We start from the raw sequence: 23,070 nt of genomic DNA on the forward strand, positions 1-23,070 counted from the left end.
TCTTGGCTCAGCAGTGAGTTTGTCCAATTGTTGGCCTAGGATCCCTCAATCTGAAGTCATTGATACAACCACAGAAACCATGGCCAGATGTAAGTGGACAAGTAACCATCTTAGCCTCCAGGTGTTCACAAACACTCCTCAGTAGGGGCTGTACCCAAGTATCTCTGCTTCAAGTGCCAGACCTACTCAACTGTTCAACCATTTGGCTAAAGAGAATTAGCTGCTTCATGAAAAAGTAACTATGTACAGATCCCAAGGTTAAAGGTCAACAGACAGGGTTTCCGCAAAAACTTTATCATGTAGACAAATGCTACCTCTCCCCTTCCATTCAACTTTGAGGGCCTGGTAGCAGGAAGGAGCCCATTAGCACTAAATCCACACCAGTACTCAACCTTCCCTGGCCCCAACTCTCAGCCTAATTATACAACAGTCCCATCTCTGAAAGACTTTTCAATTGTGATTAAGCAACCCCATAGTTACCCAGATTAGATTATCTAGAGTCTCTGTCAGATTCTGAAAAGACAAATTTTCTCAAAGACATCTGAGAATCCCAGCAGCCCAGGCACTGGCCAGGGAGAAGGATGTCCACCCTGGCTGTAGAACGGCCCTTCAGTGTTCCTAGCGCCTCCCCTCTCTGGAATCTTCTACCTAAAGCCATCTGCTCAGCCGTCCAACTGGAGATGTTACCTCAGGGAACTTTGCAGCACAGAAGCCTGTGGTGGTGGTGGTTCTCAGGTGTCAAGGATAAGGATAGGAGCAGCTGCTAACCTTGCCTAGGCCTTTCAGTTCTATGCTGTCAGGACACGGCAGTACCTAAGGTCAAGAATTTGTCTGGTCTTGTCGTGAGGAACTAGGCTCACCATAGCTTCTCTTGGCCCTGCCTGCACCCCATTAATTGTTCTCTTTTCCACATTTTAGAATCTACTCTTGATATTCAGGCCTTTAAGATGCTTGCCAAGAGGACAACCATGTTCTTAAGCTTCTTTCATATGCCCTCTCTGCTGCAGACTTGCTGTATTTGAACTGGCCTCGGACACTTGTTGAATCAATCCCCCTTTAACCTGCGCCCTCTGGATTCCAAACCCCACATACTCAGAGGAAGTTCTCAGTACTCTATTTTTTTTTTCTTTTTCTTTTGTAAGATGGAATCTCACTCTGTCACCAGGCTGGAGTGCAGTGTCGCGATCTCTGCTCACCGCAACCTCCACCTCCGGGGTTCAAGAAATTCTCCTACCTCAGCCTCCCAAGAACTACAGGTGCACGCCACCACACTTAGCTAATTTTTGTATTTTTAGTACAGATGAGGTTTCACCATGTTGGCCAGGATGGTCTCGATTTCTTGACCTCATGATCTGCCTGCGTTGGCCTCCCCCAAAGTGCTGGGATTACAGGCGTGAGCCAACACGCCCAGCCGGTACTCTGGTTTTAACTGTTCCCAGCTTCCTCACCAGCCACCCAAAACTCTAGTTGAGTTGCCCCTTTAGATCACAAGTAATTTTCTTTATAAAGATCATCCATGGTTTTTGGAAACCCGCTCATGAGATGAAAGAAGAAGCCCAGCTAGGCATGGAGGCAATGTGCAGGACAGAGTGACTCACGAGTTCCCAGGAGACGGGTGAATGGTTCTGCTCCAAGGGTGGAGGACAGCTTTGCTCCTCCAGCTGTGGTTCCTTCCATATTTCTCTCTCCAGAGGGAGATGGGGAACACAAGTCAGAAGGTCAAGGAGAAGTGGGGGGGAGGGTCCAGGGGTTTGGGGAAGGGCATCTAGCTAAAGTCCTGCAGCTTGAAAGAGTGACCATTCTAAGACAAGCAGAGGTCAGAAATCAAGCCAGCAGAACTTGGGATGGACACAAAGATGAACAAGCAGTTCAAAGGCAGGCAGGAATCTGGCAACAAATACTGAGTATCAGGCAGCAAGGCTGATCGATCAGACAGGCAGGAGCCCTGCGAGCTACAGGTCTTGAACAGGCCATGCCAGGCAGGCAGGACAACAGTGAAGGGTCCACATAGCCCAGGAAACATGAGGATGCCTCTTTCTCTACAGAGGCCCCCAGGGAGGGCAGAAGCCAGGTCCCAGTGCAAGCTTGGAGAAGGAGGGCCAGCCTGCAACAGGACTACGTAAAGAGGAGGTGGACCACATGACATCGCCCTGGATTCCCAGAGTGCTCATGACAGGCAGCGTGGAGTGGTACATAGACTACAGCTTTAGCGTAAGCCAGACAGGCAGTGGTGGCAGGCTGCTCAGAGGTACACACTCACCTCCCTCTCCAGTCCTCCCTCTATACCCCTCTTAGATCCCAACAAGGACAAAGCAAAATGGCGTGTTGCCTGGACCTGTTCTCTCCCATTCTTCCCCAACCACACCTCCTTTAGGGTAAGCAGACACAGCACCATCTGATCATGCCCCTATGCTGAAACGCCTCAATAAAACAAAACAACGACAAAAGAATTGACTGAAACCAACTAAAAGTCACAACACAGACAAGGTCTCCACACTGCTAGGATATCCCTCTCAGACTTCTCCCATCTGTTCTGCTCCACAGAGGCCTCCCAGCTGAGCCCTGCTGTCAAGGGAGGGCCCGTGGCCCCCTCACAATCTGTCATATTTGACACTACTTGGATCTTATTTCTTCTAGAGCTGCCACGGGCTATGACAATACCTTTCCTGTGTGTGGGTAGGGGGCCAGGAGGGCCCATGCATGCCATCAGCACAGGGGCTGGGGTGAGGCGGGTATTGAGGGGTGGAAGAAAGGGATTCTGGATTGTTGGGAATCCCGGCTAAATCTCAATTTCTCCATACTTTCCCCTTCCCTTGGGCTGCCAAGCCCTCCCATCTCCTGCCATCTGTGATAGGTGTCTCTGGGGAGACCCTCTTCTTTCTTGCTTGCTAATCACTGCATATAGAGACTGAAAATAGGCTGGACTCTCTGCTCCTGGCAACTGTGTAGATATCCCTTGGGCTGATTTGAGTTCCTCTCTGCTGCCAAGGGATGGGTTCTTCTTGCACCCTGTGCACCTTTCTTTCCTGGGCAGGTGGCCATCTCTGCCTGAAGACCTGGACCCTCAGCAAACCTGTTGGGGGTGGGGGGCTGGCAGTGATGAAAAAACAAGGGGTGGTGACTGCTGACTGCTGCTTTGAAGACTAGGTGTGCTGGGTGCCTCCAGCCTTGACCCACAGAGTGAGCCAGTGACCCAGGCTGGATCTGAGTCCTGGTTCTGTCCCTCACTAGTTGTGGCACTGCCCTTTTCTGGGCTTCAGCGTCCCCATCTGTAAAAGCAGCAAATGAGCTAGATGATTTCCCGCACCATTACAACACCCTGTGAGTTAAGGATGGTTCTGTTGATCTACCACTTGCATTCTTCTGGCCATTTCTCTCCTCTTTAATCAAGACCCTGCTGTAACTGGTAGCTAGTAACAGTCACCTGTGAGGTAGCTGAAAGGACAGAGTACTGCGTCTGGTGCTGGGATGGTCCCCTGGGTCTGGTCCCAAGACCCTGGTTTCATTATTATCACATCCTGAGCAGCTGAGTGAACCAGGCAGCTGGGAGGCGAGGCGGCTAGCCATTTCCAATTTGATTTAAACCTTTTGTTTCCCAGGTCTCCTCAGCAAGGACAACAGCAAACACTCAAGCAATATCCTGAACACCTCCTGATCATTCATTCATTTGGACATTCATTCGTTCAACCCTTATGAGGCAGTACAACATCATAAGGAGTCACAGGAATTAGTTTGACCTGCTTTCTAAATCTGGCTCTGGCACTACTTAGCTGAGTAATGCTGGACATGTTATCCAACCGCTGTAGGCCTCCGCTTCCTCTCTAATATGAGGAAAATAATGGTGCTATCTACTTCACAGACAGTACATCTGAAGCATCTGGCACTAGTTAAGTGTTCAACAACTAGTTGTTGTTATCATCAAGTTGAGTAAGTTTCTTATGGTTTCATGCGGAGACAGATGATGAGTACATAGCTGCCCATCACTCAGTGTGTGCAGGTTTCTTAGCAAAAGACAGGTTCCTGGGTTCTGAAAGCCAAGAAAACAACTTCAACAGGAGTTTGGGGGTCAGTTTGTGGCACAAATCACTCATCCTTCCTAAAGAATGTGAAGATGGTTCCTGGAAACTTGAAACAGACCCTCAAATCATTAAGTCATAACAAAAAAATCTGTTCTTGAATTGATTTGCCCAGCTCAGGTGTGGGGACTGCCATTTTGGAATGGAGGTTCAGCGTGTGTGGTCTCGGGAGAGGGACTGGAAGCTAAGTAAAATCCTGCTCTCACAGAACGGGCATGTCTGATTCCCTTCACGCCTCTCTTCCCCTACATATCCCAGCCTGCGCCCCCATGCCGAGGGCAAAGCAACATCTAATTTGCCTGTTTCTGGCAGCTCTTGGACTTGCCAAAGCCCGTACCTGCCGCCACGCATGCCCCAGAAGCCTCTGCCTGCTCCCTCAGGATGTTGCCGAAAGTGCTGACTGCGGACGCCGATTTACTGCTTCCCATTAGCCAGGCCCCTAACAGCCTCTGAGAGCCTGTGCCGGACACAGGCCCACCAGACAGCTCTGAAAGGTCAGGCCCCAGGAGCAGGAGCCAGTCAGGGGCTTTGCGACAGTGACCCTGTTGATGTGCCATCCTTTATTTTGTTTTAATAACAAAATGGCCTTATTTATTTTGTTTTAATCTGACAGCCTGAAAATTTCTCTTTGCGCTTGTGGAAGACATTTAGGTGGTCCTGTTTACCCTCTCTTGTCTTCAGACACCATAAATGATGCCCCTAAAAGTGTCCACATGCTGGCTGAGCCAGAGGTGCCCAATGCACACGGCTCTGAGGATGACCTCTCCCATCCCCGACTCCCATTCTTGGTTGGCTGAGTATGGACTCAGTATGGGGGGCACTGGGAGAGGAGGTGGGACGCCTGAGCATCAGGCCTGAGTCTACCAGTGCTTGCCAGGATGACCCTGGACACATAATTTAATCTCTTTAGGCCTCAGTTTGCTTATCTGAAATAGGAATAACTATTGCCTTAAATGTTTCATGATTATTGTGAGGTTAATTGTGACAGGTCCCCTTATAAAGAAGACAAAAATCATGAAAGGGGCTTGCAAAGAATAAAGTACCTTAAACACAGCTTTGGACACAAATGACTTCAGGTGTTGGTCTCACTGTCCACCCAAGCCAGACACTGCACAACCTTCCTGAGCATGAACAGCATGGCTCACATGCTCCAGCATCACCCAGCCCTCAAGTCCTTGGTCTGGACAAACTGTAGCTCCTTCCCCCAACCTGAGTGACACTGTTACCAAAGGAGGGCTCAGGGATGGGGCAGGAAGTCCCCACAAGGATGTGGCTAGGCTGCAGGTGTCATGCCTAGGGATTAGGAGCAGCCAGGGTCCCGGAGGCTTCCCAAAGTCTACAGCTTAGAGGAGAACAAGGAGGGTGACTTCTGAGTGACATGACGTCGGCGGGAGGGGGCCTCCAGTGCCCTCCTCTGAGTTGGAATAGAAAACAGCCCAGACTCCAGAGGTACAGAGCAAGCCTTTCTCCTCCCCTCTATCTCTGAGTGGGTTTGTAGGGGAGGTTTGTATAGCTGACAGACCAGAGACCCCTCTCCAGAGTCTGAATGCTTCTCTGTCCAGGGAAGTTGCAGGGCCACAGCCACAACCTCCCTGTTCCTTAAGGCTGATCCAGAGTCATCCTCTAGCCATAATAACGAGCATACTCTGTAATAACAAAAATCACAAGTGTTGATTCTTAATCCCTATGGCATTAGGATAGGGGAGATCTTATTACTGTCCATTTATGTACAGGCAAACTGGACGCTGACTTGTTAAGGGACCTGCCAAAGGTCATGCAGCTGGCACTGGGACCCAGGTCTTCTGACTGGAACCCTGTGCTGGGGAACCAGCAGCTAAATCTTCCACTGGCACAGTGAACAGTTCCAACTGGCATGTACCCCAGAACCTAACATGGTAGCCTGAAGGGGCCTCGAGAAAAGGAATAGTGCAGGAATTCTGGGGAGCCAGAGGTATCTCCACTGAGCTGATGACAGAGCCAGGGGTCCCTTCCACTACCAGAAGGGAATCCTCGTTCTCCTTCTCTTCCTAATCATCCACCTGAACAGCAACTGCCTGGAGAGTTTGAGGGATGAACAGAACTCCATATCCAGTACCTGGGTGGTCTGGGTGACTGTCTGCTAGGGCCCAGGGCTGCCCATTAGGGCCTGAAGGTATGGGCACAAGGCTAAAAGCTACCGCCCAGATCAACCAGCTTGCAGCCCAAGAGCTGAGGATGTCATCTTCCTGCTCCCAGGGAACATGCTCCTCGGCATGAAAGGAGCTTATTCCCTGCTGTCTTTACTCCTGGCCCCTCACAGAGATACGGCTCTTACAGCTACCCACCAATGCCATTCTCAGGGGGAATGCAAGGAGGTTCACATACATGATCTCAGAGCAACTTACTCTGTTTCCAAAGGAGGGAGGAAATAGAGAAATCAGAGAAAACCGATAAAGCTAGGTCCATTATTACTATTCTGTAAAGCAAGTTCAGAGAACCTCCTTCCTGGGAGATAAGGCCATCGTCTATTAGAAATAGAATATTAGTCAGGTGTGGTGGTACATGCCTGTGCTCCCAACTACTCGGGAGGCTGATGTGGGAGAATCGCTTGGGCCCAGGGGATCCAGCCTGCAGTGAGCTGTGATTGTGCCACTGCACTCCAGCCTGGGTAACAGAGCAAGACCTTTTCTCAGATACATAGATAATTTTAAAAAAGAAACAGAGTAGTCAAAGGACATGGGCTTGACTCCTGGCATGACACCTTGCTGGCCATGAGGCCTTGAGCTAGTTACTGAGCATCCCTGGACCTCGTAATAGGATAACTTCTCTCACTGGGTAAGATTTCCATGAGGCCATGTATGGAAAGCACCCCGCACAGTGCCAGGCACATAGACCTTTCACGTGTGTTATTTCCCTTGTCTTTCTTTTCCTTCCCAAACAGCATCTCCAGACATTCCTCGATCTGGACAACTCTCCCGGCACAGGCACACTCACACTTTCTTTACTAAAACCTGAAACAACAACAACAACTCTAGAACCATCCTTAAATACCACACTGATTTGGATTGATGAGAATAAGAGGCAACTTGCCTCACGACTCTGCCTCTGTGGGGGAATACCCCACTTTGTGGGCAGCTCTGCTGTTGGTGTGCAGGCGGGCATACCAGGGACCCTTCCAGGGACCCTCAGCACCACGAGGACTCTGCTTCATGAGTATTCACCAGGACACCCTGCTACTGCTAATTTCCTGTTATTTCTCTTCTCAAAGGAGTCCATAATAACCAGCTTATAAATGACAGCCACTTCTTGTGGCCTGTTTGGTGTTAACACAACAGAAGTTGTGGCCCCTCTGTTATCTGTGACAACTTTTTCTTATCGGTAGACCAAAGTGGTCCAGGGAAGGAAGCTGGGTAAGAAGAAAGCCATGCTATCAACTACTTGGAGCCTCTGGGCAACCCTAGGCTTCCTTACAAGCAGCTCTGAGGAAAAGCGCTAGGTGCATGATGACAATAACAGCGGCCATGACTACTAACTTTTCTAGTGCTGATATGAATGGAGGGCTGACCTGTCCCCTCACAGGCCAAACTGTGGCAGTATACAGAAAGCCAAGACCCAGGGCCAGAAGACATGGCCTGCAGTCTCAGCTCGGCCACTTACTTGACGTATGGCCTCAGGCAAGTTACCTGACCCCCTGAGACTCAGTTTCCTCATCAGTAAGATAGGCATGATAATAGTACCTAGTTCTCAAGAACCAGGTGGGTCAGATGAGAGGGTCAGATGAAATCAGAATGCAGTACGAATTAGAAGGAAAGGGGGTATTTGGGACCGCACACCCCACAACAGACTTTGCATTTCCCTTTCACTTGCCAGTCTGCATCCTTAACCTGGAACATGATGCCTCTGCAGACCTGGCCCCTAAAATAGCATATGCCCCTGCTGCCTGTGGAAGGTCACCAATACCTTGCAGTCTGATGCCCTCACAGTCCATCTCCTGTCCTTGCTTTCCCCAACCCATCCACTGCCCTGGAGTGCAGATTAATATCCCAGGTGACACAAGCCACATTTTGTTAACTTTCTATTTGTTTCTCCCCCTCTACATCTTTTCCTAATCATTTGTTTCCTCCCCTATCTCTCCAACCCCTCCTCCAACTCCAGAGTTGTGCTTTATCTCTAGTGAGCTTAACGCTTCCCTGATAAGACCGGTTAATCCTCTGCTGCTCCTCTTTTGCAGAGACGGAGGAGATTACAGGCAAAGGGGTTAGGCCATCTCCCCTTCAAGGGCACTCAGGACTTTAATAAAGGAACTGGATCCCACTTTCCCATCTGATACTCCAGACTGGCATCCCCAGTGTTTCTGCTGAGAAGCAGTTCTGGTTACTTCCAGACCGTGAGCCTCCTGATTGGAACAAAATGGAAATGGGGGTGGGGGGAATGGGTATTGGTCAAGTGGCCTGGAGACTCATCAGTCTCCCTGGACAGATGGGCTGATCTGGTCCTCAAGAGCAAAATGCCCAACTGTGTGACCATCTCTATGGTCACCAGTGAGGGCCACACTTAAAGCCACACTGGGCATGTAGCAGCATGTAACTGGTAACAAGAAGGGGAACTCTAGCCTGGGGGACATAACTGTACCAGCCAAGGTCTCTAGCCTTCTCCTCCACAAGTCCTGGGATTAGCGAGTTAGTGATGCAGGTGGCACAGTGCTACATACAACAAGGTCTCCTTGGGTACACACTGAATGCCACTTTACAGCAGGTAGGTGATATGAGAGCGAGGCTTCAGTGTTTGCTGAACACCACTCCCGGTGTACAGAACACCTCAGGGAGACAGAGGAAGTGACAGAAGTAAGCTCTGTGCTGAGAAGCAGACCATCTGGTGGGGTAACACAGGACAAATAACGCAAAAGCACAGCAGAGTTAAACTATAAGCTAGTGCTAAGTAACTGCTGGAGTGTCTTGGGTTCAAGATCTTTGTGGCATCAGGCTTAGGTTTAACATGAAAAGCTAATTTTGAAGAGACATGATGTGTTGAAGAGGACATAGACTATTTGAGGTCAGAAAAATAGTTCATTCATTTATTTTGTATCAAATGTTTATTGAACATCTGCTACGGGCCATACACTGTTCATAAACAAGATAGATATGACATCTGTTTTCATGAAATTTATACTGTAGTGGACAAGTCAGAAATTAAGTAAATAACTATATTCTCACTCCCATTCTTACTAATGGTAACCAGTACATGAACAGGGCGTTTTGAAGGAAAAAAACAGGAGGATCCTAATTTCAGCTGTGAGATCAGGGGTAGCCTCTCAGAGGAGATAACGGCTGAGACCTGAATGAGTAGCAGGAATTAGCTAGAGCAGTGCAGGGAGAAAGCACATTTCAGATGGAGAGCAGCATATGGAAATGTTCTGAGTTGGGATAAAGTTGGTTCTTTTGAAAGACTGGAAGACATCGCTTAAGAACAGAAATTCACAGAACAGAAAGAGATTTTCTTTCTTTCTTTCTTTTTGAAACAGAGTTTCACTCTGTCACCCAGGCTGGAGTGTGCGATCTTGGTTCACTGCAACCTCCGCCTCTCAGGTTCCAGTGATTCTCATGCCTCAGCCACCTGAGTAAATGGGGCGTGCACCACCATGCCCAGCTAATTTTTGGAATTTTTAGTAGAGATGGGGTTTCACCATCTCGGTCAAAGCTGGTCTTGAACTCCTGGGCTCAAGTGATTTGCCCCCACTTGGCCTCCCATGCAAGAGATTTTTCCCATTTTATTCCAATCGCAATGGTAAGTTATTAAAAGGTTTAAGCAAGAAAGTAGTAACATCTACATTTTTAATATATCACTCTGGCTGCTATGTGGGAGGTAGACTGGAGGGGGACAAGAATGGTGGTGACAGGTTCAGTTAGAAAGTCTCTGCAGGAACAGGTGACAGTTGATGGTGACATGTCCTGAGATGGTAGCAGTAGACAGAGAAAGTGGTGGCTGGATTACAGATATATTCTGGAGATGGGATCACTATGATTTAATGATGGGCTGGATGTATGGGGAAATATCTAGGGTGACATAGAGATGGTTTCACTCGAGCAACTCAAAGAGTGGAGGTGTCATTTACTAAGATGAAGAACGACAAAGGTGCAGATTTTGGGTGGGAGCTATAGTGGGGATCAAGAGTTCGGGTTTGGATACCCTAAGCTTGAGATGTCTTTCATTGTGTCACGTCATTATTGTGCGAAGACACACACATATCTAGACTGGAGGCGACTGTGTATCTCCCACAATTAGGACGGATGAAGTTACCCAGGGAAAGCACAGAACCAGAAGAAAAAAGTCCCATTAACTGTATATTGAGGTAATATGGAGATAGAGAAACAGCGGAAAAAAATAGCATAGAAGCTAAAAGATAGGAGCGGTTCCAGACAGAGAAGCCTGTCTACAAGGAATGCTGCTGAAACTGTGTGTCTCTCAAAAGTGTCTGAGGGATTCGGCAACATGGAAATCACAGACGAACTTAGCAAGAGCAGTTTCAGAATGGATAGAAATCAGCTTGGACTAGACTGAACAGGCAACAGAGGTGGGTAGGTACAGCCAAATCCTCAATAACCCTGGCTCTGAAGGAGGAGTAGAGGGACAGGCGGGAGCTGTCTCTTGAAGCTATGACTGAGCTATGACTTCCTAAAGTTTCACACAGGCCAAAGTTTTCCAAATTGGCAGTGGAGATGGTTTCCACACTATCAGCCCTAGCCTGACCATGGAGAGTTCCCTTATAGCCCCAGAAGACTCAAAGAGAATGAGAAGGGCCTTCAGCTATTGCTGGTTTTCCCTGACCTTGTCTTCACCTCATATCCTGGCACAAGAACCCCATTCCTTGTTTAAATCTTACTCAGGAAACCTCTTCAGCGTTGTACTCCAGCATTCAAAACTGTTCCATTATAAACATCTTCCACCTCTGTTGGAAAGCTTCTGCATACTCAAGAGGTATAAAGAAGGTACGAAGAGCTTTCTGACACCCTCTGTCTGGTCAAGATCGGACTTTAATCTTTCCCTTTACCAGACTGTGTTATTCTGGGCCCACCCAACAGACCCAAGCTACCTTTCAAACCTCATCTCCTACTGTTCTCCTTGAACACTCCACTCCAGCCAACTTATGTCCCCTTAAAACACCTTCTATTTTCCTACCTCCGTATCTTTGCTGGTCTTCCCCTTTGGAATCAGTCCCTCCTCCTTGCCTACCTGAATATTACCCATACCTCAGAGTTCGCCTTGAGTCCATTCACCTCCAGAACACCCTGCCTGGCCCCCCAGCTCTCTCTCTCAGGCATTTCTTTCATACTGCCCAAGAGCACTGCTTTTCTCTGCATGTGTCATCTTAGAATGAGAAGCAGTGAAAACCGCCTGCATATTCCTTTGTTTCCTTTGGTGCTGCTGCCTGTACATCAGAAGCATTTGGTAAATGTTTGTTTACTGACAGGTTGAGAAAGTCAGGAGCCCTTCCTCCCCAAGGGATGAGACTTACAGCAGTCTGTTCAAGGCTGCAACAGCAAGATTCACCAGGGCCAAATGAGAAATAAATAGGTGCCACAACTATTCACCAGCCTGGTTTCTATAGAATCATTCGAGGAAGTGCCATGGCAATGAGTTAAAGTTCAAATTAAACTCTGGTCATCATGGCCATCAACTATTTCAAACGTTCTTTTAGAAGCCTACCCCTTCTTGGAAAAGTTTAAAATTGAAACCACAAAACCTCAGACTTTCTTTCAATCCTGTAAAACAGAAGTTTCTTGCCATTTTATGCTGTGGATTTCCTCTGGCACAATCCTTCTCAAAATATTGAAAAGGCAGTTTTCTAACCCAGACCCTCTCACCATATTGTGGTTCATGTGACAGAACACTGCACAGGGGTGAAAATTCACTGCATGCTATTTTTTACAATCCAGGTATTGGCTAAAGTACACATAATAACTAATAGACTGCTGTAACTTTCATGCAATATGAGTTCCCATTAAAAAGTTTACACTAGCAAAGTTTTCTGGGCATAAATATCTTGTGGAAATTGGTTCATTCAAATCTGGGCTCCAAAGTGGCCTTAAACACATAGCAATTATTGCAACCATGAAGAAAACAGGTAGACTGTGGACACAAATCTATAATAATATGCTTTATTACTCACTGGGGGTCTATTTTTTGCTCTCCTACATCTACATGAAAACCAAGATTCTTAAAATACCAAAAGTGGCAGTTTAAAAACAAAACCTCTTTCCAAATCCCAAATGCAAGGATTCAGTAGAGAAGGGTCAGGAATCCTATCACTGATTCATATCCATTAAAGTTGGTTCCAATGAGGACATCTTCCCTACAGATTCCACGAAGCTCAACTACCATGTCTGTTTATATCTCAACTTGACTTCTCCTAAGGTAAAATAAGTTTTATGGAAATAATTCTGTATTTACGTATTTGCTTTTGATTTACTTATTCATAAGAGATTTGAGGCAACAGAGAGCTCCGCTGTGCAGTCTTGGGAAAAGTGAGGCTGCTTCTGCACAGTCACTCCTGGCCTCCTCTACCAGAGGCCCCAGGCTGTTGAGGGGAGTAGTTGCTGTCCTCCAAAAACCCACCGTCATCAGGGTGACGCCAGGGGAATGAGAGGGAGGGCTCTGGCCCTGCCTGTGGCTTTCTCTGACTTGGCTGGAAATAATGGATTTATTTTAAAAAGCAGTTTTAAGAGACACATGTGTTCACATATAATCATTCTTTTGAGGGTGTGTCTGTTTTTAAATGACATGATTCACCCAAAATAAAATATCCTTCATTTCTCACATCTAGCTGTCTTCCAGAAAGAATACAGTGTGCAGAGGCATATTGGAAACTGGGCCTCACATTTCTTCACTAGAAATTGAGTTTTCTCTAGCATTAAGCTTTTGTGCTCAAAGAGTAAAGTGCAAAATCTTTGGGAGGAAAAAAGGAAACAACGACCTGTCAAAATTTCTGTTAGCGCCTATGACTACTGTTAACTTACATGCTCTCAGAGTGCAATAAAAAGCCTGCAAACTGCTGCTAAAAAGATGGTTTGACCTTTTAAAATGGGAACTCCCCCACCCCATATCCATATTAAATAGGCAAACCTTGGGAGCTCTAGAGTTTTAGATCAGTAAGTGAAATGAAGTTGAATTTCCAGAAAAAGGGTTTCCCTGTAGGCTGCAGGCTAATTAGAGTGTTCTAGACCTACACTGTAACAGCAGGTAGAAGGCAGGCCCTAAAACCTTTTAGCTATTGTCGTTGCCACCTGCTCAGAGTCTAGTTCTGAAAGGAGGCGGGTGCGGAGTTATGAAAATTTGGTAAATATAAAAGTCCTGGACGCGATCGCCCGCAGCCTGCGGCCCCTGGCGGTTGAGGAGCCGCGGTGATCCTCGGTCTTCACCGCAGCAGCTAAGCCCGGCGCGCACCAACCGGCGCTGCTGAAAGTTGGAGAGCTCCCAGCTCGCCGATAGAATTCGGCGGTGGGCGCCAGGGGAATCCCTTCCAGTGCCGCAATTAGGAAAGTTTTGAAAAGTAAGGACCCTAGACAGACAAGAGACCCATCCTTCCCTTTAGCACAAGAAACACTCCGCGCCGCGCCAGCCGAAGGCTGCTCGCACAAGGCCATCCGCCCTGCTTCGCCGGGACGCACCCGGTGCCTTCCAGCTCCCCACCAGAACTGGTCCAGGGGGTGCGGAGACAGAGAGGCAACTATGTCCGGCTTGTGGTTCCAGACGGAAACGCCTCCCGGCTCCCTGGCCTCGGGGAAAAGGGTTCGAAATTCAACAGTCGCGAGGGCAAGGACAGAACTACCAACTCCCGCTCGGATGCCCGGGACCTGCTCTTCCAAGCCCGCTCCGGTTTCTCCAAACGACACGCGGCACAGCCCATGCGTCCCCGGCACTCCACTCCACTCCTCTATGGTTTCCCCCAAACTCTTCCCGGGGAGCCCCACAAAGCACAGACGGCGCCCTGAAACTCGCCGGGCACTCGCCAGCCATCCCCACCTCCGCCTCTCGAACCCTCCTTGTCGCGTTCTTCCCGCCCCGCACCGTTCTCCTTGCGTTTCTGGGGAGTCAGAAGCAAACCACGAGAAAATGCCTTCGCGAGGAGCCTCCCTACACCCGCCCTGTCACTGAAACAAAAGCGTAGGGAGGAGGGAGGTGGGAGAGGAGGCGGGAGGAAGGTTTAGAAAGACGATGGGGACAGCAGTAGGAAGGAGCTGGGGAGGGGGGTTAAGGTGGCGAGCAGAGCTGGGGGCCCAGAGTCCGCTCCCGTGCCGCGCGGCGGGTCGCTTACATGCCCAGGTCGCTGTAGGTGTTGAAGAACTCCATCTGGTTGCACGCCTGAATCCAGCCCACCACCCAGGTCTCGTGGCGGGGGATGGGGGGCATGACCACGCGGGCCGAGGCTTTGAAGTACGGGGTCTTGTAGCGCAGGACGATGGGCGAGGTCTCCTCGATGCGCGTGGGGCACTGGTCGATGGTGGCGCACACATCGTACACCACGATGTTCTCGCGCCGGATCCGCGCTTTGCAGGTGATGCTTTGGATACAGCCCATCCTGCAGCCCGGCGCCGGCACGCCGCGGCGTGGGGCAGCGCGGGGGCCCGCGCGGGCAGCCGGGGGCGCGTCACGCCGGCATGGCGACGCGCCGCTCGCTCCCGGTCAGACTCAGCTTGCACCTAGGAACAGGGAGCTGCCGGGCATACTTGGGGAAGCCCCCTCCTCTTGCAGCCGCGCGGGGTCTCCGCTGCCCCGACGCCCGCCCACGCCCGCCCCCGCCCGCCCCCTCGCTCCGGCAGGGCGCGCGGAGGGTGCACTCCTAGGAGGCGAAGGGTGCCCTCGCCGGCTCCAGCGCCCGGGCGGAGGGCAGGGAGGGGAGCGGCGCTGCGAGGAGTGGTGCCCACCCCGGGCCGGAGCCCCCCGCCCCTCGCCGGAGAGGAGGAGGTGGCAGCGGCGGCGGCATGGAGCCGGGGGAGGGCGGCGGCGGCAGCGCCCGGTCTGTCTGCCTCCGCGGCGGCAGCAGCAGCAGCCGCCGCCGCCGCCGCCGCTGCATGAACCTCTGCACCGCGGCTGCCCCCCGCGTGCAGCGCACCCAGCGGCGGGCGAGCGGGCGGCCCGAGCGGCAGGCGGAGGCAGCAGCGGCAGCGGCGACCGGAGCTCCCGCCGGCCCCGCCCCGTAGCCGGACCGCGTCGACACTCCTCGGCCCGGCCGCCCTGGCGCTGTGGCCCGGAGTGGAGGGCCCCAACGGCTGGGGCGGCACAGGACGCGCTCCGCGGAGGAAACTGGCTGTACGCCATGAGTTTTGTCCCTCTCCGGATGCCGTCCGGGTGGGGGGGTAATGTGTAAGGGTGGGGGTGTTTAAAGGGCCGCTAGCGCCGGGGTGGGGCCCCGCACGTGGGGTTGGGGCGGGGCGGGGCCCTGGTAGGTGGTGCCCTGGGGTGGGGGAGTAGGGCGGGCCCAAGCGCCACCGGGTGGGTGGGGCCGAGCAGGGCGCGGCGCTGTCCAGAGTCCACTGGGGAACCCAGTAGCCCGGTAGGGGCTGTGGAGTGTTTCGGGCAGCAGAAGGGTTAGGGGAACAGCTTTATCAGAGATTGGTCGTTACTCAGAATCTAGCTTGTTGGATTAGATTTAGGCTTGAGCCCTCTTAGTATCCTCCCTTCAGGCTCCAGCAGTGTTACTAAATGCAGTGTATTTGCCTCTTTCCCTGACTGGATTTGTTCTGGAAGCTCTTCTTTCCACCAATGTGTAGTGGGGATACCCGAAGAATCCCTCCGTACTCCAACACTAAGTCTCTCATATGCCAGAGTTTTGGCAGACATTGGGCATTGTGTACAGTATGACCACGGTCATGTGTCTGATACTGCAGTCTAATGTGCCAAACAGGAAAAAATATTTAGCAGATGCTTTTACTAGGCATCTTCTTACATTTATATTTTCAAAGCCAATAGCTTCTAAGTATTTCATATCCGATCATTGAACATTTGCTGGATCAGCTGCCCAAGTGTGAAATACTAACAGGCCGCAGGAGGTGCTAGAGTTAGTCTTTAGCTAGGACAGATGTGTCGAGTAATTTTTAAATTGATTGAGATCTAAAAGCACTCTTCATCCTTGTTTTAACTGTTCTGACGCCTTGGTTCACTTTATAGTTAACAAAAAAGCAGTTTTTCCCTTTGATGACTCGTCTCTCTCATTTTACCATATAGCCACAGACCTCAATCACTGGTCCTTTCATTCAGCAAAGGCTGACTGCCTGGCAGGAGCCAAACATCGTGCTAGGTACTAGGGATTCAAAGTTGAACACAAGAGCACATGGAACACTGGAGAAAATAAACCTGTTAACAGATTATTATAGTAAACTGTGACACCTGCTTTAGTGGGGATGTGTATCCAGTGCAGTGGAAAGCCAGACGTGTAAATCTCTGGCCACATGTAAATCTCTCAGTGGCCAGAGATTACATGTGACTTTGCTCAAGTAGTGACATTTAAATTGAATACTGACAGACTACAGAGTCTCACTGAAAAGAGAAAGGTGAATGAGTAGTACAGTACCAGCATTTGGCAAATGCAGAATGTATAGAGATATGAAAGAACTCATCCTGTACTGGGGGGAGAAACAACTCATAGTCAAGGCGTTTCTCAAAGTGTTATGTATCGACCGTGGACATCAGAATCACTGTCCAAGAATCAGTTGGTTGTTGATAGACCATATCTTTTTTCTTTTTAAAATTAAGACTACAGACTTTATTTTGATTTTACTAGTTTTTCCACTAATGTCTTTTTTATTTTCCTAGAATCTAATCCAAGATATGATGCTGCATTTAGTCATTACATCTCCTTATTCTTCTCAATCTGTGACAGCTTCTCAGTTTTTCTCTGTTTTTCATGACCTTGACATTTTTAAAGAGGACTGGTCAGATATTCTGTAGAATGTTCCTCATTTGCATTTATCTGATGTTTCCTCATGATTAGACCAGGGTTTTGGATTTTGGGGATGAATACCACGAAGATGAAGTGCCTTCTCATTGCATTATGTCAGGGGTACGTGATAGCAATATGACTTATTACTGGTGTTATTAACCTTGATCACTGGGTTTGGTGAATAATTTTTTTTTTTTACTTTTATTTTAGGTTCAGAGGTACATGTGCAGGTTTGTTATATAAGTAAATTGCATGTCATAGGGGTTTGCTGGACAGATTATTTTATCACACTGGTAATAAGCATAGTACCCAATAGGTATTTTTTTTTTTTATCCTATGCCTCCTCCTACCCTTCAGCCTCTAGTGGGGCCCGGTGTCTTTTCTCTTGATAGGACCTTATCTTAAACCTCAGTGGAAGCCAATGAAGGCAAGCCATGCATTTTGAGAAAAATTACTCTGCATCAATATAGAGAATAGAGGAGGCAGAGTTGCAGAATATTGTGATGACAGATGCTTTGACCGTCGGCTAGCTTGGGGCAGTGCTGTGGGGCTGGTGAGGCCTGGCTGTATTTGCATTTGAGAATCACTTAGGAGGTAAATTTATTTACTCGATAACTGAACAAGGAGATAGAAGTGGAAGCAGCTTGGGATTGTGGGTGATGTCATGTTAAGTTTGAGGTTCTTGGAGGTATTTGGGAGACGGGGTGGGGTCAGTTTGAGTTTCAGTGGTTATTAGGTTCCAGGCAATAGACCAAAAGGAAAGCATTTCATTGGGGAATATAGTTATCTTTCTTAATTTGAGTTGCTTGTCAGGCTGCAGTTTTGTGGATAAATAACTCCTTTGTCTTCTGGTGACACATGTTAAACCTTCATAAACAGGAAGGGGAATGGCAGCCTTTCCCAAAATATAGGGAAATCACATGAGAGAGAATATCTTACTTTTCAAACTTAAAATAAGATTTTGTTATATTTAGTAAAGCCAATAAAATGTAACATTATTCATGGACTTGGACCTTTGACATTCTCAGAGGGTTCATCCATGACCTTGGTGAGTCTCCAAAATCATGAACGTCATCATGGCATATAATTTCCACCATAAAGTACAGTAAAGTGTAACTGAAAAATGTAAAGAATCTTTTCAGACTCTTAATGGTTCTATGAATATGGGGCCAAAGTAATTTCTAAAGCTACTTAAATAAATTTTGCCATTAAAATAAACTTCTTGGCCAGCACGGTGGCTCACCCCTGTAATTCCAGCACTTTGGGAGGCCGAGACAGGCGGATCACGAGGTCAGGAGATCGAGACCATCATAACTAACACAGTGAAACCCGGCCTGTACTAAAAATACAAAAAATTAGCCAGGCGTGGTGTGGGGCGCCTGTAGTCCCAGCTACTCTGGAGGCTGAGGCAGGAGAATGGCGTGAAACCAGGAGATGGAGCTTGCAGTGAGCTGAGATCGCGCCACTGCACTCCAGCCTGGGTGACAGGGCGAGACTCTGTCTCAAAAATAAAAAATAAAAAAAAACTTCTTACTTCATTACCTTATATCTTTACCTTATTAACGCCCTATTACCCTTATTCTGCGAAGAAAAAAATTGATCACAGTATGAGAATTATTGTGTGGATGTCGATGAGAAAGGAAGGAGAGCTAAGTGGTACTGGGACACAAATCCCAGTGTTAGGAGTGGTCATTCACTAGCTGAGTGGCTGGCAAGCACAGTCTGGCCTCCTGGCAGCCCCATTCAAATCTGTGTCTCGGCAAATTACCTCATGACAGGGACGTTTTGGATTACTCACTGGGGGTTTTTATCATTCATGCATATTCAGTCTGCAAATGCCAATGCAGGGCTATCTGTAGCTCAAATGAAATCCCCAGAATTGCAACAGTTTCTCTGTGCTGCTCTTCTAAGTTTCTCTTTCTCTCTCCTCATGGTAAGTCCCTTGCCTCTATTAACACATTTAATGCTATTTCACAGTTCCTTGCTCACACTTTGTCTCTCCCAATAAGCTGTTCACTCCTCAAGCGAACGCACCATCATGCCCTGTTGCCCAGCCTAGTGCGTGGCACCTAGGTGCTCCTCAATAAACATTTGAATGACTAAACGTATTCTTAAAAATCCAATAAAGCATTATTTCCCATATATCATATTTAGTAGAGTGCCAGTAAAATGTAACATGATTCACAGACATGGACCCTTGACATTCCCTATAAGCTTCCCTCTAAGCTCTGTCTCAATACCTGCAGCAAGCACGTGTTTTTATTCTAATTCTTTCTGCACTGTACCTCTTTGTCCCCCTACTCTTTTCTTAATGTGCCTCCTTGATGTTAAGTGATGCCCTTTGTCTTCGAGCACTATGCATGATCTCAAGGGTTATCAGTTCTAGACACCACGAAATGGGAAAACTCCAATGACAAGACCTTGACAACAATCATTACTTGTGAATAATTTCATTGGAGTTTATTCTCAGGGCACAGTACAAATGATCCTTTGTACTTCAAGCTTCTGATGTTCTTGGGCATGACAGAGCTCCTCAGTTCCCCGAGTTAGAGCCGTGCTGTACACTCTCCAGGATGCTGGCCTCTGTGCCCCTTTACAATCCACTCCTTCAGCTGTTGATGACTCGTTCCTTCCAGAAGCAGGGTAATCTCTGACTTTATTTTTCCTCTTGATTGACTCATTACTCAATTTGTCAAGTGGGCTTTTTAGAAACTCTGGGTCACAAGGGCCTATTTTCTAGTTGACCTTGACAAGGGTTTTCAGAAACTGTAGAACAGACTACCAAGAGATGTTGAGGAATTGCCTCTGGAGCTGTTAAAAACAGAGATGAATTTCTGTCTCACTTAGATGGCCCAAAGACAGGCAAGAGGTTAGCCTCAGGCCCAAGAGTGCAGGATTAAGGAAACAGCTCCTTCTTGGTTGTGACCTCTCCCTACCACCACTTCAGAGCCAGGGTTACTAATTTCTCTTCCAGGACAGGCTAAGAAACTCAACAGGGAGTGGAATATGGCAAGAGACTAAGGCGCTGTGCAGAAGTCATTCAGTCCAAGATGTGGCAGCTATTGTGTGGTTCAAGTAGTCAATATTTATCAAGCTTTTTCAACCAGCCTTGCATTAGATTAGGTCACAGAAACTATGAAGAAGGATACCTTGGTTCCTCAGCTATTCTGTTGCAGATCTGCTGTGCCTATCTCTGCCAAATTCAAAGTCATTTTCTCTGTCCTGATCTGTCAGGTTTAACACTCTTAAAAGAAAACTACTTTGAATCCCATGATTCTGCAAATCCTGATTCTCCTTTTAGCTTCTCTGACTCCTCTTGCTTTCCTCATTTTCCAGGGTCGTATTTCCTAAGGGTCTCCCCAATTCTACCTGAACTCCCTCAGGGTATTTATCCATGTTTTAACTGGTATTTTTCATGGATATCTTCCAAGTTTGTCTTGCCAGCTGAGCATTTCTCCTGAACTCAAGGTCAGCAGGCCCATCTGCCTGCTAGATGTTTTCATTTGGATGTACTGCTGTATCCTCCTCCATCGCAATGAGTTTTGATACCTCTCTTTCTGTGAGCCAGTGTCTCTTCCTGACTACCTGTTCCTGGCTGAAGGCACCAGTGTCTTCCTACTCTTAAAGTCCAGAACCATCTTGGTCTCCTCCCTCTCCATCTTTGCCACTCTCATCTAACGCATCAAGTCAGAGCAAATTTTGATCATGTGTTTCCCTACTGTGGAAACCTTCTGTGTTTTCTTATTACCATTAAATTCATCATAAATCCCTCAGGTTGGTATTGAAGTGCTGCACCATGATGGGACCCCAACCAACCTGCGTTTCTAGCCTTCTTTCCCTCTACTTCCTACCCACCCTGGGCCTCAGGTCAAGCAGATGACTCACCAGTCCTTCAGCAGTTTCCTCTCTTCTGTTTTGGTTAGGCCATGTCCTCTGACTGTATGTTCAAGCCCCACCCTGTTCCATGACAATTATAATAACCATGTGTATCTCATTTATTCCTGGAATAAGTCTGTGAGGTAATATCATTATCCTCTTTTACAGATAAAGGTGCAGTGGAAAAGAGAGTAAGAAACTTCCCCAACGTCACAACTGGCAAGTGGCCAGGCTAGGACTCAGACCTCCATCCAACCACACGCTAATGACCCTCTGGCTCCCCTGAGAACTTCTGGGAGCACTTCAGCTATACATGATCTTTCCCACCCTAGAGTCCTGCTCAGAACATGAGTAACTGATGCCTGTAGACACTGAGTAACTGATGCCTGAATAAATAAAATAACAAGGTTTTGTAATAGATTTATAGAAAGATCAAAGGAGAAGGAAGAATCAAGGATAAATCCAAGAGGCTAATAGCTTAAAGGACAGTAATACCATTGTCAAAGTGAATCACCTGAGACGAGGAGCGTTTAGTAGGTTGAGAACTACAATGATCTTGATGTTAAAGTATCCAGGTGTTCAAGTGAAGTGAAGATACCCTGTGGGGGAAGTCACTAATGAACACATCTTGTTTGAGTGGTCATTTAAAAATTATAGCTTAGTGCAACTCCTTCCTTCTCCTGTTTCTCCCTCCTTTCCTTTCTATCCCTTTCTTTCCCTTCTTTACTTTCTTCCAGAAATATCATTGAGCCTTTTCTTAGTGCCTGTTATTATGGTGGTGCTTAGAGATTCTGTGGCATGTAAAATACTACATGTAGTTCTTACCTTATTAATAGCACTCATACTTTAAAAAATACAATTTATTTATATGTCTGTCTCGTGAATACATTATCATTGTCTTGGGTTTGTGCATTGTGTTTAATTTGATTTTGTGTCATCAGTTCTAAGCACAGTGCCTGGCACTTTGTATGTGCTCAAACGATAATGAGTAAGAGGTGGCCTGGTGAGAAGTAGGGGAAAGGGTATTGCAGGTTAAGACCAATGCTTCTCAAATTATTATGCACATACACATCACCTGGGAATCTTGTTAAAATGCAGATTCTGATTCAGTAGGTCTCAGTGGGGCCTGAGATTCTGCATTTCAAATGAGCTTCTAGATCTTTGTTACTCAAAATGTAGTCTGAGGACCAGCAGCATTGGCTTTCAAATTCAGGAAGCTCGATAGAAGGGATAATGTTCTAGGGAGAAGCAGGAAGTTTAGTATGGCAAGCATAGCACATGGGGTGCAGGGGTGGGGAGAGGTAAGGTCAAAAAAGGAGAGTAGGACCAGAGCCTGCAGATCCCAATGTCTACATGAGGCAGAGGGAGATATAGTGAAAAGCTAATGCAACTGGAGTCAGACATACATGAGTTCTAATCTCACCTTGGACAAATAATAGCTGTATACTTTCCATATCCCTAGGCTGCATGTTCCTTGTTTATAAAATGAGAATAAGGAGAACACAATGTCTTTTTTATGAGGTTGTCACGAGCATGAACTGAATGTAAATCTCCTAGGGCAATGCCTGGCCTGTGGTAGGTACTCAATAAATGGTAGTGAGCATTGTCACCATTGCATGTGATGGACAATATGATAGAGAAGACATAATCCCTGCCTATAGGAATTTCCAAAATGGTCAGTTTCCAAAATGAGCCTCCTGGCTATGGCCCCTCCATTTTTCCTATTTCAGTTTCATGACTAAAGCAGGTAAATTGTCAGTTGGTTGCACAGCTTGAGGCCCTGGGTGGGCTTGCCACTTGCAAAGAAACCCAGGTCCGTAAAACCATCAGCAGAAGGTCATTACCTTCTCTGGATTTGCTTTGGACTCATTCATATTTCTTCTAGTCACCTTTCCTCTTTTTTTCCCTTCTTACTTCGCCCATGGGTTTCCCTACCAAACACTGGCTGATCTTGGATAAGGTGTGTTTTACCGTGATCCCTCTGCATGGGTCAGAGACTGGGATTTAGTCTGAGGATTTATCCAGCATCATATTAGAGCAGCAGCTCAGTGCTGGTGCATGTCTGCAAGCATTCCTCATCAGCAGGGTTGGCAGCTGTCCAGCTTGCTGCTGTGTGGAAGGCAGAGCCACCCCTTGTCCTCTCCAACTCCCTTGCCATTGCCACTATTCAATCTTCATCCACTAGGGCACTGGTCTCCAAAG

The 23,070-nt window shown here is 47.9% G+C and overlaps 1 protein-coding gene and 1 long non-coding RNA gene across 4 annotated transcripts in view; one reads left to right on the top strand and one right to left on the bottom strand.

The window, feature by feature from the left end:
• The window catches only part of FAM78B (family with sequence similarity 78 member B), a 108,400-nt gene extending 93,042 nt beyond the window's left edge, over positions 1-15,358 (bottom strand). For both annotated transcript variants that reach the window (XM_045396496.2, XM_065519544.1), the window contains exon 1: positions 14,368-15,358. In XM_045396496.2, the coding sequence (XP_045252431.1) occupies positions 14,368-14,630 (263 nt within the window). In that variant the 5' untranslated portion in view covers positions 14,631-15,358. The remainder of the gene's footprint in view (positions 1-14,367) is intronic.
• Positions 14,246-23,070, top strand: part of LOC135964818 (uncharacterized) — a 147,971-nt gene continuing 139,146 nt past the window's right edge. For both annotated transcript variants that reach the window (XR_006699585.3, XR_012417896.1), the window contains exon 1: positions 14,246-14,436. This is a non-coding gene — a long non-coding RNA (uncharacterized lncRNA). The remainder of the gene's footprint in view (positions 14,437-23,070) is intronic.

The sequence above is a fragment of the Macaca fascicularis genome, chromosome 1 (assembly GCF_037993035.2).
Source record: "Macaca fascicularis isolate 582-1 chromosome 1, T2T-MFA8v1.1".
NCBI classification, from domain to species: domain Eukaryota; kingdom Metazoa; phylum Chordata; class Mammalia; order Primates; family Cercopithecidae; genus Macaca; species Macaca fascicularis.